At 40.2% G+C, this 22,872-nt stretch overlaps 1 protein-coding gene across 1 annotated transcript in view; it reads left to right on the top strand.

The window, feature by feature from the left end:
- spg7 (SPG7 matrix AAA peptidase subunit, paraplegin) overlaps positions 1–22,872 on the top strand; it is a 62,793-nt gene that overhangs the window by 20,482 nt on the left and 19,439 nt on the right. The window contains exons 2-11 of the mRNA XM_048546395.2: positions 339–441; positions 521–616; positions 3,137–3,378; positions 8,395–8,534; positions 9,339–9,441; positions 10,901–11,026; positions 14,383–14,545; positions 16,618–16,791; positions 17,706–17,830; positions 21,701–21,803. Coding sequence (XP_048402352.1) covers positions 339–441; positions 521–616; positions 3,137–3,378; positions 8,395–8,534; positions 9,339–9,441; positions 10,901–11,026; positions 14,383–14,545; positions 16,618–16,791; positions 17,706–17,830; positions 21,701–21,803 — 1,375 coding nt within the window. The remainder of the gene's footprint in view (positions 1–338; positions 442–520; positions 617–3,136; positions 3,379–8,394; positions 8,535–9,338; positions 9,442–10,900; positions 11,027–14,382; positions 14,546–16,617; positions 16,792–17,705; positions 17,831–21,700; positions 21,804–22,872) is intronic.

Raw genomic sequence — 22,872 nt, 5'->3', positions numbered from 1 at the left:
AATATGGAATTAACTGTCTAATGCTGACCATGAAAGCATTGTCAATTGTCAAGAAAGCCCATCTGTTTCACTAATGGACTGAAGTGAAGGAAACTGTCATCCTGACCTTGTCTGGCTTACCTGTGATTCCACACCCAGAGCAGAATTTTTACTTACACAAATTCATGCCACTTTTACCAACACTTGGACCTCATTTAATGTTTCCTGTAAAGGCAGTGTATTTTTGCTGTGGGCTGAGATCAGAATCCTTTCTACACTTTTGTGTACTCTAGCAAGAATTACTTAAGCTGTTAGTTGAAAATTTCTTGTTTTAAGTGTATTATGGCTTATTTTTACAGAGCCTGTTATTTCGTCCATTAAGCCTTCAGTTCCAGGAATTTAATAGGACACACATTTTTAGGCAATTGAAACAAAACCCGGCAAGGTTCTGCAAGTTAATAGGTGAGTGAGAAAGATGTTCCGATTCAATTTATGCATGATAAGATTGTTGTTACTCGATTTAAAATATTCTGTTTCTTAGGTGGCATATACCGTTTCAGCACATCAAAATCATGTCAAAATCAACAGAAGAAACAGAATGAGGGGTCCAAGGGGAAAAGCCCTGAAGAAGATGAAGGTAAGTGAATCTATGACTTGGCTAGATATTATCATATTCTGTAGGTTGCTTAATGAAAAATTGCAAGCAAAGCTGATCCCATACCTGGGGTGTGGAAGTGATGCAAAAGGTAATGAACAAAATGAGTTTTGACAAGCATTGTCAAGGGAGGAGAAAGTAAGCCTTGCTTTCATACTGCCGTTTTATGGCATCACAACATCCAAAAGCACTTTATAAGCAATTGAAGTGTTGTGTCTGTTCTAATGTAGGATTACGGAGGTAGAGAATTCCAAAGTGGTGGAATCTGCACAGCTGAATTCTCCGCTTACATAAATGGCACTAAGACAGAGGGCAGGTCAGAATCGGACAATATGTTTAAGGGAGAGGGTGAATATAGAACCGGAAGACAGAGCAGAAATAGTGTGCTAGATAGTTAGGAAAGAACAAGAATTTTTAGCTTAATTAATTATAAGGCTCTGAGCCAGACTCTATCAGCAAGGATAGAAGTGTTGCATCTGTGGAATGATGTATGTCTTAAAGACTAAAGTAATTCAAGGATGAAGAGTCACTGGACTTGAAACATTAACTTTGCTTTCTTTCCACGGATGATGCCAGACCTGATGAGTCTCCAGCAATTTCTGTTTTTGTATCATGAAGGCTGATATATGGTGAAATTGAAACTGTACTGATTGGAATTTAGGAGAATGAGAAGTAATCTCATTGAAACATGTAAATTTCTTAAGGGGATTGACAGAGTAAATACTGGGAGAATATTTTCTCCTGTGGAGACTGGAGGGCATAGTCTCAGAATAAATGGGCATCAATTTAAGATTGAGATGGGATGGAATTTCCTCTGTCGAGGGTTGAGAGTCTTTGAAACTCTTTGCCACAGAGAGCTGTGGCGACAGAGTCCTTGTGTATATTTTAAGGCTGAGTTAGATTCTTGATCACTAGGGGTATCAAAAGCTACAGTGAAAGGATGGGAAAGTGGAAGTGTGGAACATTGGATCAGCCATGATCTTATTGAATGTGGAACAGGCTGAATGGCCTACTCCTGTTCCTTTCTCTTATGGTCTTAATAGGTACAGGTTCCATCTCAGCCATTTGAGTTGTTGGGCTTATTGCTTTTGTGTGTACGTATTAATCAGTAGTAACATCTGGATATCAAAAAATTAATAGTAAAACCCACAAATTATGGTATAAAGTCATTTACGGGCAGAAATTGTTTTGTTGGGGTGCTGTGATTTTGAGAGCTGGTCAGGTGACCTGGAGGAGTGGAGCTTGGGTCCATTCTAGAACTGGGCGTACCAGTGTGAGGATTGTCAATAAAGTGTCCCTATTCAGATGTACCATTTGTCTGTCTGGTATTTAATTCCTGGTTCCAAAGAAAGCGCCATCCTAATAGAAATAAATTCAGATTATTTTGCATTCTGAAATTACAAAATAAATCTAAATGTAAGAGTTTAAATAACAGAAAAGTCAATGAGAGGAAGCCATAACATAAAAGACCTTTCAGTGAATATTTTCTAACCTAATCTCCTTTTTGTAACACTTTTAAAATTAAGAATGGAATGCACATCTTAGTCAAGAATATAAGTTACTTGTACAACTCCACTTGGATTATCAGTTGCATGAAATGCCTTGCAAGGCAATCAGATCCAAACATCCAGGCTGAGAAAGGAAAGAGGAAGCTGCTTTCGCCTATTTCATTATTGTAATTACATAATTTTTACAAATTGCTCAAAATCCTATCCAGTTAAATACCCCAAATTCCCACATTTACAAGAGTTTTAGCAGTTGAATGTTGTTTCTTGATACTTATGTAGTTTTTATTCTTTCAGAATGTCTCGACTAATGCACAATTCATTATTGTCAATTAATTTTTCTGTTGTAAACTGTTTTAAGACACACAGCATTTTTGTTGCTTTTGTCTGATTTTTCTAAATTGAAACTAGGTGTATAAAGATGTTTTCAATATTCCAAATGTGTCATTTAAGATATTTTTTAAAAATTGTTTGGACCTAAGGGATGTTTCTACATCCGTTGTTTAATTGGTAGTTTTAATGTATTCCAATCTCTGTTTTTGGAAGTAACAGGCAGTTTCTTTTTAAACTTGCACTTCTGTCCTCCTCTTTTTATTGTTTCTCTCATATTTGCCTTTTTTTGCAGCACCTTTCTTGTCTAAGTGCAGAAGTTCTACAAGGAAAAGAGAAGTGTTTTCCTCAGTAGCTATTGACAATTATATTTATCTTCCAAAACTACTTTTGCTGACTCCGCAACTTATGTTTTACATTGTTACTGTAGCGTTGTCATCTCTCACTCATTCCTAATATAAAAGCTGTATCTTTTGCGTTCTGATGACACTTTTTTAGTTTAATTTCTTCTTGGTTTTCTGTATTGCAAATAGTGTCATCAATATTTTGCTGATATAGAAATTCTGATGGTGATATTGGACTTAAGAATGGGAAACAAATCGTCTTTTATGTAGAAGAAATGATTTTCCATGACATGGTTATTTTGTTTCTTATTGCTTCGAAACAGAAGAAAAAAAGCGGCGGGAGCGTGAAGATCAAATGTACAGGGAGCGGCTAAGAACGCTGTTTATAATCGCTGTTATTATGAGCCTATTGAATTCCATTAACAGCAGTGGAGGAAATATTTCATGGAATGATTTTGTTCAGGAGATGTTGGCAAAGGGAGAAGTGGCCAGGGTGCAGGTTGTACCAGAGAGTGATGTGGTAGAAATCTATCTTCATCCAGGGGCGGTCGTATTTGGTAGACCGGTAAGATGCTTGCCTTTTTCAAAATTCACCTTTTTGGACATATGACATCCCTCCTTGGCTTTCATATCCTGAAGTAAGACTTGAACCCAATCCTTTGGTCTAGAGGCAGGGGTACCACTATGCCACAACACTCCTGAATAATGATACTTAACATGGAGCTAGAGCCCAGGACCCTAGGATAACTAATATTGTGTCTACTGACTTAGCTGGGAATAGATGCTTGCCTTAAGGGAGAAAAATAATTATACCAAACTTTTGCTCAAAACCATGAATATTTGAAATGCCATTTAAGTTTGCATGTTTAAATTGTTGCTTGCAATAACTGTTTGAACTGCTTTCACGTTGACCTTAAAAGTCTATGTACCTGCTGGTTTCCAGTGTGAAAGTCTCATGTAGCTGTTGCCTTGCACAGGAATAATTAAAAAAAAAACTTATTAAAGTTTGCTACTATTAAAAGTTCTTTTAAAACTAAAGAGGTTAACTTAGTTAGAGGCTTTGGAGAATCGAGAGTTTGCTGTTCGATTATTGCTGACTGCATTAAATGTCTATGTCGGGAGTTTGTGGTTCCAATATTGCATTATCTGTAATAAAGCTACTGTTATATTGGATTTTCAAGCCCACCGACTCCCACAGCTACCTAGAATACACCTCCTCCCACCCACCCTCCTGCAAAAATTCCATCCCCTATTCCCAATTCCTCCGCCTCCGCTGCATCTGCTCCCACAATGAGGCATTCCACTCCCGCACATCCCAGATGTCCACGTTCTTCAAGGACCGCAACTTTCCCCCCCACAGTGGTCGAGAATGCCCTTGACCGCGTCTCCCGCATTTCCCGCAACACATCCCGCCCCCGCCACAACCGCCCAAAGAGGATCCCCCTCGTTCTCACACACCACCCCACCAACCTCCGGATACAACGCATCATCCTCCGACACTTCTGCCATCTACAATCCGACCCCACCACCCAAGACATTTTTCCATCCCCACCCCTGTCTGCTTTCCGGAGAGACCACTCTCTCCGTGACTCCCAAATTCGCTCCACACTGCCCTCCAACCCCACCACACCTGGCACCTTCCCCTGCAACCGCAGGAAATGCTACACTGCCCCCACCTTCCTCCCTCACCCCTATCCCAGGCCCCAAGATGACATTCCACATTAAGCAGAGGTTCACCTGCACATCTGCCAATGTGGTATACTGCATCCACTGTACCCGGTGTGGCTTCCTCTACATTGGTGAAACCAAGCGGAGGCTTGGGGACTGCTTTGCAGAACACCTCTGCTCGGTTCGCAATAAACAACTGCACCTCCCAGTCGCAAACCATTTCCACTCCCCCTCCCATTCTCTTGATGACATGTCCATCATGGGCCTCCTGCACTGCCACAATGATGCCACCCGAAGGTTGCAGGAACAGCAACTCATATTCCGCTTGGGAACCCTGCAGCCCAATGGTATCAATGTGGACTTCACCAGCTTCAAAATCTCCCCTTCTCCCACTGCATCCCTAAACCAGCCCAGTTCATCCCCTCCCCCCACTGCACCACACAACCAGCCCAGCTCTTCTCCTCCACCCACTGCATCCCAAAACCAGCCTAGCCTGTCTCTGCCTCCCTAACCTGTTCTTCCTCTCACCCATCCGTTCCTCCCACCCCAAGCCGCACCTCGATCTCCTACCTACTAACCTCATCCCACCTCCTTGACCTGTCCGTCTTCCCTGGACTGACCTATCCCCTCCCTACCTCCCCACCTATACTCTCTCCACCTATCTTCTTTTTTCTCCATCTTCGGTCCGCCTCCCCCTCTCTTCCTATTTATTCCAGAACCCTCACCCCATCCCCCTCCCTGATGAAGGGTCTAGGCCCGAAACGTCAGCTTTTGTGCTCCTGAGATGCTGCTGGGCCTGCTGTGTTCATCCAGCCTCACATTTTATTATCTTGGATTCTCCAGCATCTGCAGTTCCCATTATCACTGTTACATTGGATTTAGTGGGATGATAGACCTACAAACCATGACACAATTTGCTAGATGTATGCTTTGCTGTTGAGAAGGCCTTATTTTATGTGTGTTTCTAAGGTTTGGATTTTGAATTATCAACCTGAATTGTTACCAAAATCAAACTCAATGTGTATTTTCTTAAAAGCACAGGCATTTCATCTCTAACTGAATTCCCAAAACTTGCATCTTTATTTTGTGTAACATCTGTGTGAGAATATTCAACATTGTCCCTAGAAATGCTCCATATGCAACCAAATACACTATTTAAATAGTAAGATCCTTTCTTTTATTTGGGTTTATGTCTTTGCGGATTGTTGGCAATTTTTTTGGTGAACAAAATTATTTAGTGAGTTTGTTCAAGTAGAGCTTTGTACTTCAGTGTAGAATTAGTCATATTAAAAATGTGAAATGGTTAATTGTTTTTATTAATTGGAACTTTGATCAGCCTTCTCTTACCACTTCTCCAAATGATAGATAAATTGTTCATTTTCGGCTGCATAATAAGACTTGGGCTCAAATCGGACCAACTGTTTTCTGATTATAATAGTTACCTATGATTTATTTGGCATAAAAAGGAAATGTGTTCACAACATGAGTCTTGTGCTCACATCTCTGAGACTCAAAGCTGAGCTGATTTCCTCAAAAAGGTGCAGGATTTAGATATGTGTTTCTTTGCCCCCTCACTACAGCCTAGTATTTTTTAAAATTTGTTTTAATGTTTTACAGAAACTCGGGCAGGAATTGTAACTGTGTAGATCAACTAAAGCAATGAACCTTCTAACTAGTGTGGAACCACATTGTAAACTTCTTTTGACTTGGCTAATTTAAATTCTTTTGCTAAACACCATTTTAAACTGAAGAAATCGGGTGATGATACTGATTTATTTTTCTTGCCATATGTACTGAAATACAGTGAAAATCTTTGTTTACGAGCACTTCAGGCAGATCATAGCAAGCGAAGGATGTACAGATCAAAAACACTTAAAGGCATACAGGTCACATGACAGGTTACATTATTTGAGGCTAGAGCCCATTCAGCAGTCTGAGAAAGGCTGGAAAGAAGCTGTTCCTGAACGTTTTGTGTGTGTATTCAGGCTTCTGTATCCTCTGCCTGATGGAAGAGGGTGTAGGTCATTACCAGGGTGCAATGGCACCTTGATGTTGTCAGCCTTTTCTGCTTAAGTGAGCTGTGTAAGTAGAGTCCATGAATCTAAGGTTGATGGTCTGGGCTGTGCACACCACCTTCTGTTATTTCTTACGCAGAGCAGTTGCCATACCAGGCTGCAGTACACCCAGACAGTTTGCTTTCAATGGTGCATCTGTAGAAGTTGGTGAGGGACCTAATGGGCATGCCAAATTTCCTGAGCCACTTGAAGAAGAAGAAGCATTGTCGTGCCACCTTGACTGTCGCATTTATGTGGGAAGTCACCGGTTACTGTTACTCCAGGGAACCGGATGCTCTCCACCCTTTCAGTCTCTGTTCCGTTGATGTAGACAGGGGCGTGTTCTCTTCCTTTAAATCTGAAATCAATGATCAGTTCTTTAGTTTCACTAACACTGAGAGACAGATTTGTTTTTGTTGCACCATGTCATCAAACCCTCGATCTCCCTTCCGTATTTTGACTCGTCGTTGTTAGATATCTATCCCACTATCGTGGTGTTGTCTGCAAACTTGTTGATGCCAGTGTTATCAGTCTATAGCAGGTCCTAGACAGATTTTGTGAAGCATTATACATGAGGGATTATGAATTGCTGAAAAGAAGTGCCCTGAAGGATGAATAATCATTTCCTCCCTGTGGTATTATTGCCAATTGGCCTTGTTAACACTGAAGATATTCGTTGGTAACCTATTGAGATGTGGAACGTCTCTCAAAAACATCTAATCTTGTCCTGAGAGATAGTTGGAACTGCCGATGCCGGAGGATCTTCACGGTGTGAAGCTGGATGAACACAGCAGGCCAAGTAGCATCAGAGGAGCAGGAAAGTTTGTTTTGGACTGGGACCCTTATTCAGAGATGGGGGAGGGTTAGGTGATTCTGAAATAAATTGGTAGAAGGGGTAGGCGGATAGAAGATGGATAAAGGAGAGGATTGGGTGAGAGGAGACAGACAGGTCAAAGAGGCGGGGTTAGAGCCAGTGAAGGTGAATGTAGGTGGGGAGTTAGGGAGGGGATAGGCCAGTCCAGGGAGGATGGACAGGTCAAGGAGGCAGGATGAGGGTAGTGGGTAGGAGATGGGGAGGGGCTTGAGGCGGGAGGAACGGTTAGGGAGGCAGGGACTAGCTGGGCTGGTTTTGGGATGTGGTTGGGGGAAAGATGCAGGAGCAGCATCTTATATTTGGCTTGGGAACCCTGTAACAAGGTTCAAAATCTTCCCTCCCCCGACCACATCCCAAAACCAGCCCAGCTAGTCCCCACCTCCCTAACTGTTCCTCCCACCTCAAGCCCCACCCCATCTCCTACCCAGTAACCTCATCCTGCCTCCTTGACCAGTCCGTCCTCCCTGGACTGGCCTATCCCCTCCCTAACTCCCCAACTACATTCACCTTCCCTAGCTCTAACCCCGCCTCTTTGACCTGTCTGTCTCCTCTCACCCAATCCTCTCCTTTATCCATCTTCTATTTGCCTCCACATCTCGCTATTTATTTCAGAATCCCGTTCCCCTCCCCCATTTCTGAAGACGGGTCTCGACCCGAAACATCAAACTTTCCTGCTCCTCTGATGCTGATTGGCCTAATCTTGTCCTGATATGACTTTCATTAAGCATCACTGTACAGTGATTAGGATTTGAGCCTTAAATGTTGCATTTTACTGCAGGTGGGATTAGTGCCTACGTCCCGTATCACTTGTGCTCATCATCAGGTAGACTGATTTGTGTATCTGCAGTCTGTGTTTTGACAGAGGTAATAAAAAAGGTTAAAGCAATAGAAAATAACGTTGGACCTGATAGGAAAGAATAAAAATACGATTGGTTTATTTATGTTTGACAATGGCATTCAATTGTGTTTTTGAATTTTTTTGTAGCGGTTAGCTTTGATGTATCGCATGCAGGTAGCAAACATCGATAAGTTTGAAGAGAAGCTACGGGCTGTTGAGAATGAGCTTGGGATTGATGGAAAGGACAGGATCCCAGTTTCCTACAAGCGTACTGGTTTCTTTGGAAAGTAAGTTGCTGTTTTATTGTTGAACAGGTTATCACAGTTCCATGAATAAAATATTAACTCCTGGAATTTAAGGAGAAATGCACTATGCCTTTAGAACCGTAGGGAAATTAAAATGATGATCCCTACGGTGAAGTAATGGAACATGCACTTCAGAAGAGTAAAAGGACAAATTTCAGATAACCCTTGGAATTGCACATGCCTAGTTCAAAAATTGCATTCAAAATTAAACAGTCTTGTAAGAATTGTACAACGATGTTATAACGTATTTTTTCCACCAGAAAGTTTGCATTCAAATGCAATATGCTGAAAGGGGAATTAAAAATCCAACTTTGATATCTGATAGGAGGTGAAGGGAAAGAAAAATAAGTTCTTCATATGACCTATTTCTCCGTAGATTTATGTTTACAGTGCTGTCTTGATATCACAATAGTCTTGATATCACAATAGTCTTGATATCACAATAGTCTTGATATCACAATAGTCTTGATTTTGACTTTTGCAAAGCAAATTACACTGCATTATTTGCATGCAAACTTGCACCACAATAGGAAGAGGTGGAGAGGTTTAATGATTTGAGCTGAAAAGAATGGAGAAATATGATTTATATGAAAACATGCGTAGATTCACTGTAATCCGTAGAACATTAAATCAAAACAGTTCAATGGGCTTTAAGGAAAATTTTAATATTCATTTGTGCCTATTATTTTAATTGAATCTTGAATAATGCTCCTAATGAAATTAGTTTCAAACCTATTTTTAGATAAATGCTAAATTAACTACTTCTTACCCATTTTGCATTTTTAGTGCGCTGTATGCCCTAGGGATGGCTGCAGTGGGTGTGGCCATCCTTTGGTACATATTTCGACTTGCAGGAATGGCTGGAAGAGAAGGTGGATTTAGTGCATTTGTAAGTGAGCTCAATAACAAACATTGTCTTGTCTCGTTTTTGATTCATGCCTATACTTACCAGAAATCAACTGACTTGTAAAATTTACCAATGCGCATCTATTCTTAAAAAAATCTATTTAGATCTGTAAGTCACTCAGAGATAATAAGAACTGCAGATGCTGGAGTCAGAGATAAGTGTGAAGCTGGAGGAACATAGCAGGCCAGACAGCATCAGAAGAGCAAGAAAATTGAAGCTTTCGGTCAGAACCCTTCTTCAGAAATGGGGAGGAGAAAGCAAGCTCAGGAATATATAGACAGAGGAGGAATGGGACTGGGGAAGGTCATTGGGATGATGATAGGTGAGTGCAGGTAGGAAGTGGTGGGGATTGGTCAGTGAGGTGGGAGGGCTGGATAGGTGGGAGAGAAGATGGACAGGTTTTGTCAGGTTAAGGAGGCAGGGGTGAGAGGGAGGGTTGGTCATGGGATGAGACCAGGGATGGGTAGATTTCGAAACTGGTAAAATCCACATTTAGGCCATTGGGCTGTAGGCTCCCAAGGTGGAATATGAGGTGCTACTCCTCCAGTTTGCGTGTGGCGTTATTGTGACACTGGATGAGGCTCTGGATGGACATGTCACCCATGGAGTGGGAGCTGAAATGGTTCACGACTGGAAAGTATAGTCATTTGTTGCTAACAGAGTGCAGATGCTCTAGAAAAATGTCTCAGAGCCTCTGTTTCGTCCCACCAATGTAGAGGAGGCCACATCGAGAGCAGTGGGTGCTATAGACCATGTTGACAGATGTGCAGGTGAACCCCTGCCTGATGTGAAACGTTTGTTTGGTGCTTTGAATGCAAGTGAGGGGGTAGGTGTAGGGGCAGGTATAGCACCTCCTTGGGACCCCACCAATCTCCATATCATTCTCTGCCACTTCCACTACCTACAATCTGACCCCACAATCTAAGATATATTTCCCTCCCCACTCCTATCTGCCTTTCGTACGGACTGCTCCCTCCATGACTCAGTTGTCCACTTCACACCCCTCACTAGCCCCACCATCCGGGGACATTTCCCTGCAACTTGATGTTCTCCTTGCTTTGGTCCTGTTTGACCATGCATTTTAAGAATATATGATCCTTTCCTGCTTCCTTTTATTGACAAAAATTTCAGTTTTACTCAATGAAAAATATTCAGGAATAAAATGATGTTTAGTAACGTTAAAAGTTTACATTTGAATTCTGGTTAAGAAAACTGATGCTGGAATCGGGAATAAAGGCTTTCTAAATACCTGAATGTGTAAACTGAAAGGTTTGCTATTCTGTATCACAAAGGAGCTAAAATATTTTGTCAGGTTTGTTTAAAAAACTGAATTAGAAGCAAAAATGAAGGAAAGAGGGGAAAAATGCTCATTATGCTTTTATGGGGTGGAATTATACTGTTTTTCTCTTAAATGGTGCTTTTCTTTTGATCAATTGCATAGAATCAGCTCAAAATGGCTCGTTTCACTATTGTGGATGGAAAGTCTGGAAAAGGTGTTACTTTTAAGGATGTTGCAGGGATGCATGAGGCCAAACTGGAGGTCAAGGAGTTTGTTGATTACTTGAAGGTAATTGGGTTTTAGAATAGAAAAAAGTTTTGACTTATGTGGGAACAATGCAATTTTTTGTGCTAATCTATCTTTGTTAGGCTAATATCTGAAATAAACAAACCAAATTGGGCTGGTAGGCTGCATTTTGGTGTAATTTTGTGAAGGATATTGCTGGAATTATACTTGCATGGGCAATTCCCAACAAGACAAGTCATGGCTAATAACTGGTACGATGGATTTGCCACTGACTAGAGATTAGGGACTGACCTTTAAGATATCACACCTGTGATTCCAGGTTACAGTCTAACAGGTTTATTTGAAATCATAAGCATTCAGAGCGTTGCTCCTTCATCAGGTGGAGTGAAGATAACCACACAAAGAATTTATATAGGCAGAGAGATCAAAAGATTTTTATAACTGGTGTGAGTGGAGTGTCAACAGACGGAATAACTAATCTAAGCAGGTGATCGAAAATTTCAGATGGTGTGAGTAGCCAGAATAGCAAGTGAAGGGATGACCCATGATTTAAATAATTGGTTCATCCTGATACACTGAACAGCAATGGGGATCAGATTTTCACCCCAATACACCAACATTTTCATTCCAAGTCAGAAGAAGACTTGTTTGCTGCACAGGACCTCCAAGCAATGCTACACACCAGATACGTTGACATTTTCTTCCTTTGGATTCATGGCAAGCAATAACTGAAATGACTACATGATAATATGAAGTTTCATCTCACCACCAGACTGACCAAGGACTACTCTTCAGAGTCAGTCTCATTCATGGACACACGCATCTCCATTAAGGACATGTCCCTCAGTACATTACTCTACCGCAAGCCCCATGATGCTGCACTTCTCTAGCTTCCACCCGAAACATACCACCAACACGTGGGAACACCAACCACCATATACATGACAGATACTCATGTGACTTGGCTAGTGTTGTCTACTTCATACACTACAGGCAAGGATGTCCCGAGGCGTGCTGTAATGGCAAGACCATGCAGATGCTACAACAGCGGATGAATGGACACCGCGCAATAATCACCAGACAGGAATATTCCCTCCCAGTTGGGAACTACTTAGCAGTCCAAGGGCATTCAGCTTCTGATTTTTGGGGAAGCATCCTCCAAGGCGGCCTACGGGATACACTGCAGAATTGCTGAACAGAAACTGATAGTTAGGTTCCATATCCATGAAGATGGCCTCAACTGTGATCTTGGGTTCATGTCATGCTATATGTAACCCCACCATTCTATTCTGTACTTCTGAAATATCCCTTACTGTCCTATTTTGACACCATTACCTTGTTAACTTATGATCACTCTACCTTAATTAGTTTGTACAGTTTTGGATTACTTGTTACTTTAGTTAGACCCTCGACATGCAGCTCTTGTACCTGTCATATTATTCCAGCCATTTCGTTTGTTTCCACCACCATTTCATTTTTAGTTTTTTGTTATTATCTCTCTGCCTCAATTAATCGGATCGTAAGTCATCGCGTCACTTGCTACTCAGCTGATGACACTTTACTGTCACTGCCTGACACAGTTGATTACCTTCAGAAACTTGTTATTCAGCTTGTTGACATTCCACTTAGTGCCATTTGTACAATCTTTTGATCTTACTGCCTATAAATGCTTTGCTTGTGTGGTTATCTTTACTTCACCTGACGAAGGAGCAACACTCCAAAAGTTTATGATTTCACATAAACCTGTTGGACGATAATCTGGTGTTGTGTGACTTCTGAACCTTGTCCACCCCAGTCCAACATCGTCACCCGCATGTCACCTCTTCGTGATTATCCATGGGGCGTTACTAGTGGTTTTTAAATATGTCATCTGCTCCTGCCTCAAAGCAAAGAAACTATGCTGAGCTGAAGAATACCAGAGAAAGAAAAGATGGTAAATGAAGGGTTTTCAATTGTTCAGTAGCAGATTGAATTGAGTTGTCCTTAGATTTGATCAATAATTTAAGAAATTTAAAAGTGATTCTGAATTGTGGTAGGGATGATTTCTAAAAATATCCACCTAATGAGTCACTTCTTACTGTAATGTTCAAAGTGAGTGACCTAATTTACTTCATCCGGCAATTGATGCAATGTATACACTTGGGCGCTTAATGATTTCTAACAAATTCGGTTCTTCCAACCATATATTTAATTAAAGCTGTAGCAAAATAAACTGAAGGAAATATTTCTACAAGGAGGTTATTGCAGTTGTGGACCAGATCTTGAGGAGTGGTGCTGGTGTTTAGTAGCTGCTCGTTGAAAATCCATCTTTTGAAATGTAATTAGTCTGATTAAAATATTTGTAGCAGGTGATGCAAGGTTTTAAGTAGGCATGTACTAACTGAAACTGGAACACGGGGTTTGCAGTTCATTCATTCTGCTTCAAGTTACCAGATGGGGAAATTAAGATTGTGTAGGTCTGTACTGGTGGACTAAAGAAGTTTTGTATGTATCTACATCTGATTGTTCATTAAAAGCAAAGTATTTTAAATGCATATAACTACAATCTTACTGTTTTTATAAATCAGAACATTTATAATATTGTAGTTGTAAAGGGGTGCCTTAGTTCTTAGTTGCCTTTTCAGTGTTTCCATAATGAGGAATGTGGCTGACTTAAGTCGTGGGAGAAAGTACATGCACATTCTCTGATCTATTTGTAAATGTGAATGTGTTGAATGTAAAAAATGATATTTTACACCCCGTGGCACAATTAAATAAATTTTAATAGTTTGCCCTTGTTCAGTACGTCATCTGGTAGTAAAGGTTAAAGTCCATCATGCTACCTGTTAATTATGGTCAGGAAATGTTCTTTTTTTACGTAATTTGGCTTATTTGTGTAGTTTCTTCCCATAACAAAATAAGCCTACTTGCAAAATGGTAAATATTTTTCTGACCTTCATAAAGGTGTGTCTTTGTTTAGTAGCAATTAATGTGAGGAGATTTTGCTTTTCTTTTGTAGAGAAAGTAATTTAAGGTATTCTTTTGTAATATTTCAGCTAATGGTCTGTGTATATTCTGAAATGCTATTATCTTCCTGCTTCGACTCCACTCTGAGAAAGTAATGTCCGCATGCTTCTGTTTTGCACTTAGATTTCTGGTTCAGTCTGTTTGCTTTGTTTCGAAGATCCATAGAAAGCAAGTACTGGGCTAAGAGAGAATAGACACTTCTCTAATGTAAAGTTCCTTTCGTTCTTGTAATGAGGTCAAGTTTATTACTTTATTTGTAGTAAATTGTATTTGCTTTTTTGCCACAATTTAACAGAATAGCATGTTTTGATTACTTGATCAGAAACCAATTATCCAAATATAACACTACAAAATAGGGGGAAAAGAAACAGTTCATAATTTTTACTTCCCAGAGTCCGGAACGTTACCTACAACTTGGTGCCAAAGTTCCCAAGGGTGCTTTATTGCTTGGACCACCAGGATGTGGAAAAACACTACTGGCAAAGGCTGTTGCATCAGAAGCTCAAGTGCCTTTCCTGGCTATGGCTGGATCAGAGTTTGTTGAAGTGATTGGAGGTGAGGAATAAAGGTTAACATTCAAGGTGTAATGGAAAATATTGAATTTTGTTTATGAGAAATTAGTTGCATGGAAGTGATTAGGACAGCCTGTTAAATTAAACCAGAGAAATCACTGGTTTTATTAGCCACTCCTCACTTATTTCTGTATGAAACCATGCTGAATCCTGGTCTGACATCAACATATCAGGATGGACTTTCTGACTTTTGTAGAAATGTATTTCTTTACAACAGGCTTATTAGAATTGCGGAAGACATGCAATGCTTCTAGTGGTTGTAGAATTTTTGATGTACTAATTGATTACTTTTAAATAAACTTAATTTTATCTATTTTATAATGATTATATTATAGTATGAAATACTTGTTAGTTAATCTTATCACATATGAGTAGCATTTGCACAAATGGTAAGTCCTTCTCTAGCACACATGCCATTCTGACCTGGGCGTTCTTCACTAATTCTCGGTTGATGCATCAAAATCCTGAAAATCCTAAATGACCACCCGTTGTTAGTGTATTTTCACCATGTTTCAATCATTCAAAAGAATGTTAAGCACCACTTAAACAAGGGGAACAATGTATGTATAATAGATATGATCGATGTTAGCCTCACTAGTGAATTGTATATTCTGAGAAACAAAAATGAAGTCAACTTGCTGATCATAACCTTACTAAACTTTGCTATGTATCCACTTTTTTACACCCCTGTGATTCTGTTGGCTGCAAAAACTATCTTTGTGGTTTGTTGCTGAATTAACTATTCATATTGAAAGGTGGTAATTTCTTAACCCATTTTGATTTTTTTCCTTGAAATAATTCCACCTGAAGATGCAAATTTGTAAAGTAAGCTATTTACTATATAACTTAATAAGAATGCCTATCTGTTTCCAGATCTTTAAAGTACTTTCAACCGTCAGTTAATGAAAAAAAACCTAAATTTTATCTATGAGAGGTTAATTGACTCTGATCCTGATGTTGGGTCAAGGCAACCTCTAATGGAAGTAAATATCAAACATTTTTGCAGTAACAATTACAAATAATCAACTTTAGGAATAGACAATGTATTCAGCAGCTTTATTAAATAAAAGTGAAAGGTTCATGGTGCCTTTGAGAAAGTTCTCTCAAACTAATTTTGAGTCAAGCTAACATTAAGTATTTGGAAAACTAGGATAATCCAGCGGTTGTGAGTGAGGCAGCTTATCTAAATTAGTTTGACGAGTTAGCCTCTGGAATATCCCTATTTTCATTGTGATGTGCTTTGCTGATGAAAGAATATTTTGATTACATCATTGGATTTTAGTCATAGAATCAAACAGAAGAGGCCTATCAAGTCTGTGTCACCAAAGAAATACTACTACCTGCACTAGTCCCACTTTCTCTCACTTGGCCCTTTGGCTTGAATATTGTAACTGTTCAGTGTTCAGCCAAGTACTTTTCAAAAGTTGAGGTTTTCCACCTCAACTGTTCTCCTCGGCATTGCATTTGAGACTCCCTCCTCTGAGTGATAAAAGGTTTTCCTCAAATATCCCCTAAACCTGCTGCCTTTCACTTTAAACTTCAGCTAAGGGAAATAGGTTTTCTTTAACCACCCTGTCCATATCCCTCATAATCTCATATACCTCTGTCAGATCTTCCCTCAGTCTTCTCTGATCAAAAGAAAAGAGCCCAAGTTTATCCAGGCTGTCTTCATCGCTGAAATGCTCCATTTCACGCAACATCCTGCATCCCTTTCGTTGCAGTCAGATCCTTCTTATAATATGGTGACCAAAACGGCGCACAATACTCCAGCTGTGACCTAACGAAAGATCCATACAGCTCCAACATGATCTCCCTGCTCTTGTAATCTATTGGCAATTAGTTATTTATATTTCACAGGGTTTCTTTTGATGCTAGCTAGTAATAGCATTCATGGAAAACAGCAAAAACTTTATATTTGAGTTTGCTATTTTTATTTGTGACCAGCGGGCGCTTTTGGATAATTTTAAAGCTTTACACTACCAATTGTTTTTTATACCAGTCTGTTACTTGTTTTAATATTTTCAGTGAAGTCTTGACTTTGAATTTCCATTGCAGGCCTTGGAGCTGCAAGAGTCCGAAGTCTGTTTAAGGAAGCCCGTGCCCGTGCCCCGTGCATTGTGTACATTGATGAAATTGATGCCGTGGGTAAAAAGCGTTCCACCAGCATGTCTGGGTTTGCTAATACAGAGGAAGAGCAAACATTGAATCAGCTATTAGTGGAAATGGATGGTGGGTATTCTGCTGTGGTGCAGCTGAAGTACCCGCCCATGCATTACTATGTAATTAATTATTTGTTAAACTAATAAAGTGTTGCATTGTATTTTTAGAGATGTATTGGACACTGTGTTGACCTTTTTTAGTGCAGTATGTTTTGTTAACTTGCAACAGTCAATAACTCTTGAATGATGAAGCCATTTAGTTTTACAACTTGACTTGTGCAGAATTCAAATAAAATCAAATAGTAATTGGGTAGAATGGTTTCTCCAGGGATGATAGAACAATAATGCTTCAGTTCTTAATTTGAAATGCAGGATCTCATTAATATTTAGAGTATAACCGATATTGAGATTATTCATTAGACTTGAAAGGATCGGCAAATTTTCAGTCTACAGATGGTGACTACAATGAAATTAAAATGGCTGTCTTGATAGCCAGGCTACGACAAAACTGCTCTGAGGTTTGTTCCAGTCAGTGGTTGTTGTTTGCCATATGATGGATTTCAACTATGAAGGGAGTATTACAATGGCCTGTTCAGTAAATCTAATAAATATTTAATAATCCATGGTGAATTTAATGTGTGTCAATTATGGTATATAGTTAGTGTTGAGGATACACAGCCCGAGAGCATGGTAAAAACAAGTTCAATCAAGGTATTCAAAAGGGAATCAGATGGTTATGGAGAGGGGTTTAAAAAAAATAGTGCAGGGTTATGGAGTGAAGGCAGGAGAATGGCATGGAGGATGAGATGCTCATTTGGAGAACTGATATGGACATGGTGGATTGAATGAGCACCTCTTGATTGGTAACAATTTTGTGATATTGTTTAAAAGTAAAACATTGCATACAATAGCACCATCAATCCTAACTGGAATGCTGTAACTTGCTTCAATGTTCTTTACTGTAATTCTTACTATGTTGAACAGGAATGGGTACAACAGATCATGTAATAGTTCTAGCGTCGACCAACCGTGCTGATATTTTGGATAATGCGCTAATGCGACCTGGTCGGCTGGATCGACACATATTTATTGACTTTCCAACATTGCAGGTACCATTGGATATAAACATTACATATCTTTGATTTCCTATCAAGTGAAATATTAGAATATTCTTTTAAACTTGAGGTTTAATGAGTAATTCACTTTCTGACTCCCCAAAGCCTGTCCACTGTCTACAAGGCACAAGACAGGAATTTGATGGAATACTCACCACTTGTCTGCATAAGTGCAGCTCCAACGACACTCTAGAAGCTTTGCACCGTCCGGTTTAACATAGATTGCTTAATTGGCATCACATCCACAAGCGTTCACTCCTTCCACCATTGCATTTCAGTAGCAGTAGTGTGTACTGTCTACAAGATGGACTGCAGGAATTCGTCATAGGTCCTTAGGCAGCACCTTCCAAACCCACAGCCACTTCCATTTGGAGGGACAAGGGCAGCAGATAGTTGGGAATACGACCTGCAAGTTTCACACCAAGCCACACACCATCTTGACTTGGAAATATATCACCATTCTTTTATTGCCACTGGGTCAAAATCCTGGAATTTTCTCTAATGACACCGTGGGTCTGCTTACAGTACTGTGGACAGCAGCAGTTCAAGTAGGCACCTCACCACTGCTTTCTCAAGAGCAAGTTGGCGGGGGGCAATAAATGCTGGCCGGCCAGCAACCCTCACGTCTCACAACTGAGTAAAGAAAACACTTAAGTGCTTTAGCCATGAACACATTTGTAAAATTGTGAGTCTCTCTAGGCCAGGCTTTTACAGACAGGAATGACATTTCTTTATACCTATGTTTACTCTTCCTTTCTTTTCCCTTACTCCAATTTTAGGTCTCCTGAACATTCCATACTCACTTTTTTTGTTTTTTAACTTGGCATAAACAACTTTTATTTTCAGTTGCAGGACATTGGCATTGCTCAGTATTCTGGAATTTAATGCCCATCCCCACCATTTACCCTTGAGGATATGGTAATGAGCTGTCTTCTTGAACCACTGTGGTCCATGGTAGGTTGGGAAGCATTGTTGGGAAGGGGGTTCCTGAACTTTGACCCACAGCAGTGACAGAACACCAATATTGTTCCAAGTCAGGATGGTGTGTGGGTAAAGGTGATGTTGCTTTCATTTATCTGCTGCCTTTGCCCTTCTATGTAGTAGTGGTCATGAGTTTGGAAGGTGCAGTCAAAGAAGACTTTGTGCGTTACTGCATTGAATCTTGTAGATGGTGCACATTGGTGCTCCTGTGTGCTGAAGTGGGAAGGAGTGAATGATGAATGTGTTCGAAAGGGTGCCAATGAAGCAGGTTGCTTTTTCTGGGTGATGTTGAGTTTCTTGAATGCTGTTGGAACTGCACTCAAAAGCTACTGTGAAAAATGCAACATCTTTCTGACTTGCAGGAATTTCCTGAAGAAGAAACATCAGTGAAGGTGCTAACCATTCCATGTTTCCAACAGAAGCATTTGTAGGCAAGTTGTATACAGTAGAAGGAACGTGTGAAAAACTGCATGTTCCACCAATTGAGGCAGACTATATGCATCCAGTATCGCACTATTAAGTCACCTCAGGATCTGCAAGATAACAAAGTGTGGAGCTGGATTAACCTAGCAGGCCAAGCAACATCTCAGGAGCACAAAAACTGATGTTTCGAGCCTGGACTGTTCATCAGAGAGGATCTGCAATTTTGAAATGGAAGAAAGTTGTGCTCAACCCAGATGGACTGCCTAATAAGATTTGTATGTTTGATCCAGTTCAGTTCCGAACAATATTAATCCCAGGATGTTGATAGTAGGAGTTTCAGCTGGGTAATGCCAGTGAATGTCAAAGGATGATTGTTAGTTTTGTTCTTAAAGACAGTGTTTGCCTAGCACTTTCTGTGGTGGAGATGCAACTAGGCAATTATCAGCCTAAGTTTGAATATTGTCCAGATCTTGCTGCATTTGGACACACACTGCATCAGTATCTGAGGAGTTGTGAATGGTGATAAATATTGTAATCACCAGCAAACATTTGCAGTTCCGACCTTATAATGGAAGGAAGGCCATTGATGAAGCATTTGAAAGTGTTTGGGCCTAGGACACAATTCTGAGGAGCTCTTAACACTGCATTTTTCCTCCTGATTCCAATGGACTCCAATCTTTCTAGGATGTCACTGCCACACTGTCACATATTACCTTGATGTCAAGGGCAGTAACCTTTATTTCCTTCCCTTCTGGAGTTCACCTCTTTTATCCATGTTTACACAAAGGCAGCAATGTGGTCAGGACCCATTTGGCTCTAGCAGAACCTATACTAGTGAATAGGTAATTCCTTTGCAAACGTCAATAGATGCCAAAAACCTCTTTCATAATTTTGATCAACAGTAGATTGATTAACGTGGTAATTGGCTGTGTTGCATTTTTGCTGCATGTGATCACAGGGCATTCCTGGGCAAATATTCCACACTGTTGGGCAGATGCCCAGGTTTTGGCTGGGCTGGACTGGACTGTACAGCTTGGGATTTTCATGACTAATTCTGGAGCATAAATATGATTCTTCAACATAATTGTGGGAATGTTTTTAAAACATCCTGTAACCTTGGCAGTATCAATTGCATTATCTGTTTCTTGAATGAGGAAAATTTCTAAAGGAATTGGCGTCTGGGGACCCCAAGAGGATGGAGAGGTGGATTGTGCATTCATCAATTCTGGCTGAAGAGTTTAAGATGCTTAAGTCTTGTCTTTTTTTTTGCACTCCTATGCTGGGCTCCACCACTATTGTCACGGGAACATTCATGGACTCAAACTCCAGTGAGTTGTTTAATTGTCCACCACCATTCACAACTGGATATTGTAAAACTGAAGAATCTAGATCTGATCTGTTGGTTGTAGCATTGTTTAGCTATCTTTGCTGTATATGTTTGCAGATAGTCCTATGTTAAAGCATAACCAGGTTAACATCTCATTTTTGGGCATGGCAAATGTTGCTCTTGACGTGCACTGCTGTATTCTTAACTACGATTGTTCTCCTGCTTGATTAGTGATGCTAGAATGCTGGTTGTGTCTGGGGATCAATCCATCGACCAGACTAATGGCCATTACATTACGTACTGTAAATACAGTTCTGTGTGACTGATGGCCCGTAATAGCTCATTGCTCAGTTTTGGTAGCTAGTACTGCTCTAAATCTAACCCACCTAGTACTGTGATAACGCTGCACTCGTGGGACTGGACGTCCTACTCCTATTCCATTTTCTTACTGTTTTTTGATATTGGAATGGCGTCTCTCTCAATTTTGGCACTAGTTCCCAAATGTTAATAAGGATGATTTTGCAGGGTCAACAGTTATTGTTTTCATTTGCAGCGCCTTGTCAATGCTGGGTGGATGTCCTATTTTATTTCTTTAATAGGGGAGGTTGTGGTTAGATTCAACCAAGTGACCTGTTATGGCCTTTTCAGAGACAGATGTGTCAACCACATTGCTTCTGGGGACTACTCCAAGATTTCCAGCGTGGATTTTTTTTATGGGAAAATCATGTTTAACTAATTTGTTAGAGTTCTTTGAAGAGGAAACAAGGGCCGATGAGGGTAATGTGTTGATGGCTATGTGAACTTCCAACAAGTGTTGATGCAATGCCCAACAACAGACTTGGAAGAATTGTTTTAAGTGTTGGAACAATAACGAGTGTCACAATGTGAAAGCACACCAATTAGGATTGTCTGTAGTTAGGCATAGTTACTACAGTTCTATCCGGGACTGCTAGCTCTGTTTTAGATGGAACAACTTGTTGAGTATCTAGCTTGTGTTTAATAAGACAAATAGAGAAAATTGAAGCTAGTCAGAAACTTGCAGGATGTGGCTAAAAAGTTGAACATGGAGTAACTTTCCAACCAGGATAATAATAGTTATAGTGGTAACTTTCTTCTTTCTTTCATATTTGTAGGAAAGAAAGGAAATATTTGAGCAACATTTGAAGAATCTGAAGTTAACTCGTCCAGCCAGTTTTTATTCACAACGACTGGCTGAACTCGCTCCAGGATTCAGTGGTATGAAATCAGCATTTAGAAATGTTTTCCAGGATTCTATTGTAACATAATTCTCAACTGAGCGTAAGCACTGTTGGCATAGAACCTTTTGTATTTGTTAGTTTAAATTTTTTACTTGCATATTTCATTTGAAATTTGGGGATGTAAATCAAGATTTGATTTGATTTATAGTGACAAGTTTTGTTTTGCATACAATACAGTAAGTCATTACTATAGAAAGTGTTTTAAGGTAATAGAACAAAGCAAAGAATACAGTGTTACAGCTGCAGAGGAGGTGCACAAAGTCAGAGATCAACATGAAATTTAAAATTTGAGGTCCATTCAGAAGTCTAATTAAGGCAAGGAAGAAGAAACCCTTCTTGAATTTGTCGGTATGTGTGTTTAAATTTGTGTATTTTCTGCCAGATGGAAGATGGTGCAAGATATTATAACAGGGTTGAGATGGGCCTTTGATTATGTTGGCTGCCTTCCCTAGGCAGTGAGAAGTATAGGTGGAGTCAGTGGATGGTAGGTTGGCTTGCATAATGAACTGGATTATGTTGACAACCCTCAGTCCTGGGAAGAACAGTTGCCTTACCAAGCCCTGATGTATCCTGATAGAATGCTTTCTATGGTGCATCTATAAAATTGATAAGAGTCTTGAAGAACATGCCAAATTTCCTTAGCCTCCTGAGGGAGTAGAGGTATTGTCGTGCCTTCTTGACTGTAGCAGCAACATGGGTGGACTAGGAGGGGTTATTAGTGATCATAACTCCTGGGAACTTGATGCTGTCAACCATCTCTACCTTAGCATCAGTGTGGACAGGGGCACGCCCTCCATCTTGCATCCTGAAGTAATGACCTTTTTGTTTTGCTGACATTGAGGGAGAAATTATTCTGTTTACACCATGCCGCCAAACACTCTGTCTCTTTGCTTTATTCTGCCTCAGCACTGGTTGAGATCCGGCCTATAACAGTAGTGTTGTCAGTGAATTTGTAGATGGAGGTAGGACTGAATTTGGCCACAGTCCTGAATGTAGAGGGTTGAGAATTATTGTGGAGGACGAGTTGTTTCCTATTCTCACTGATT

This window comes from Stegostoma tigrinum, chromosome 16 (genome assembly GCF_030684315.1).
Source record: "Stegostoma tigrinum isolate sSteTig4 chromosome 16, sSteTig4.hap1, whole genome shotgun sequence".
In the NCBI taxonomy this organism is placed as follows: domain Eukaryota; kingdom Metazoa; phylum Chordata; class Chondrichthyes; order Orectolobiformes; family Stegostomatidae; genus Stegostoma; species Stegostoma tigrinum.
This window is presented reverse-complemented; position numbering and strand designations above follow the sequence as displayed.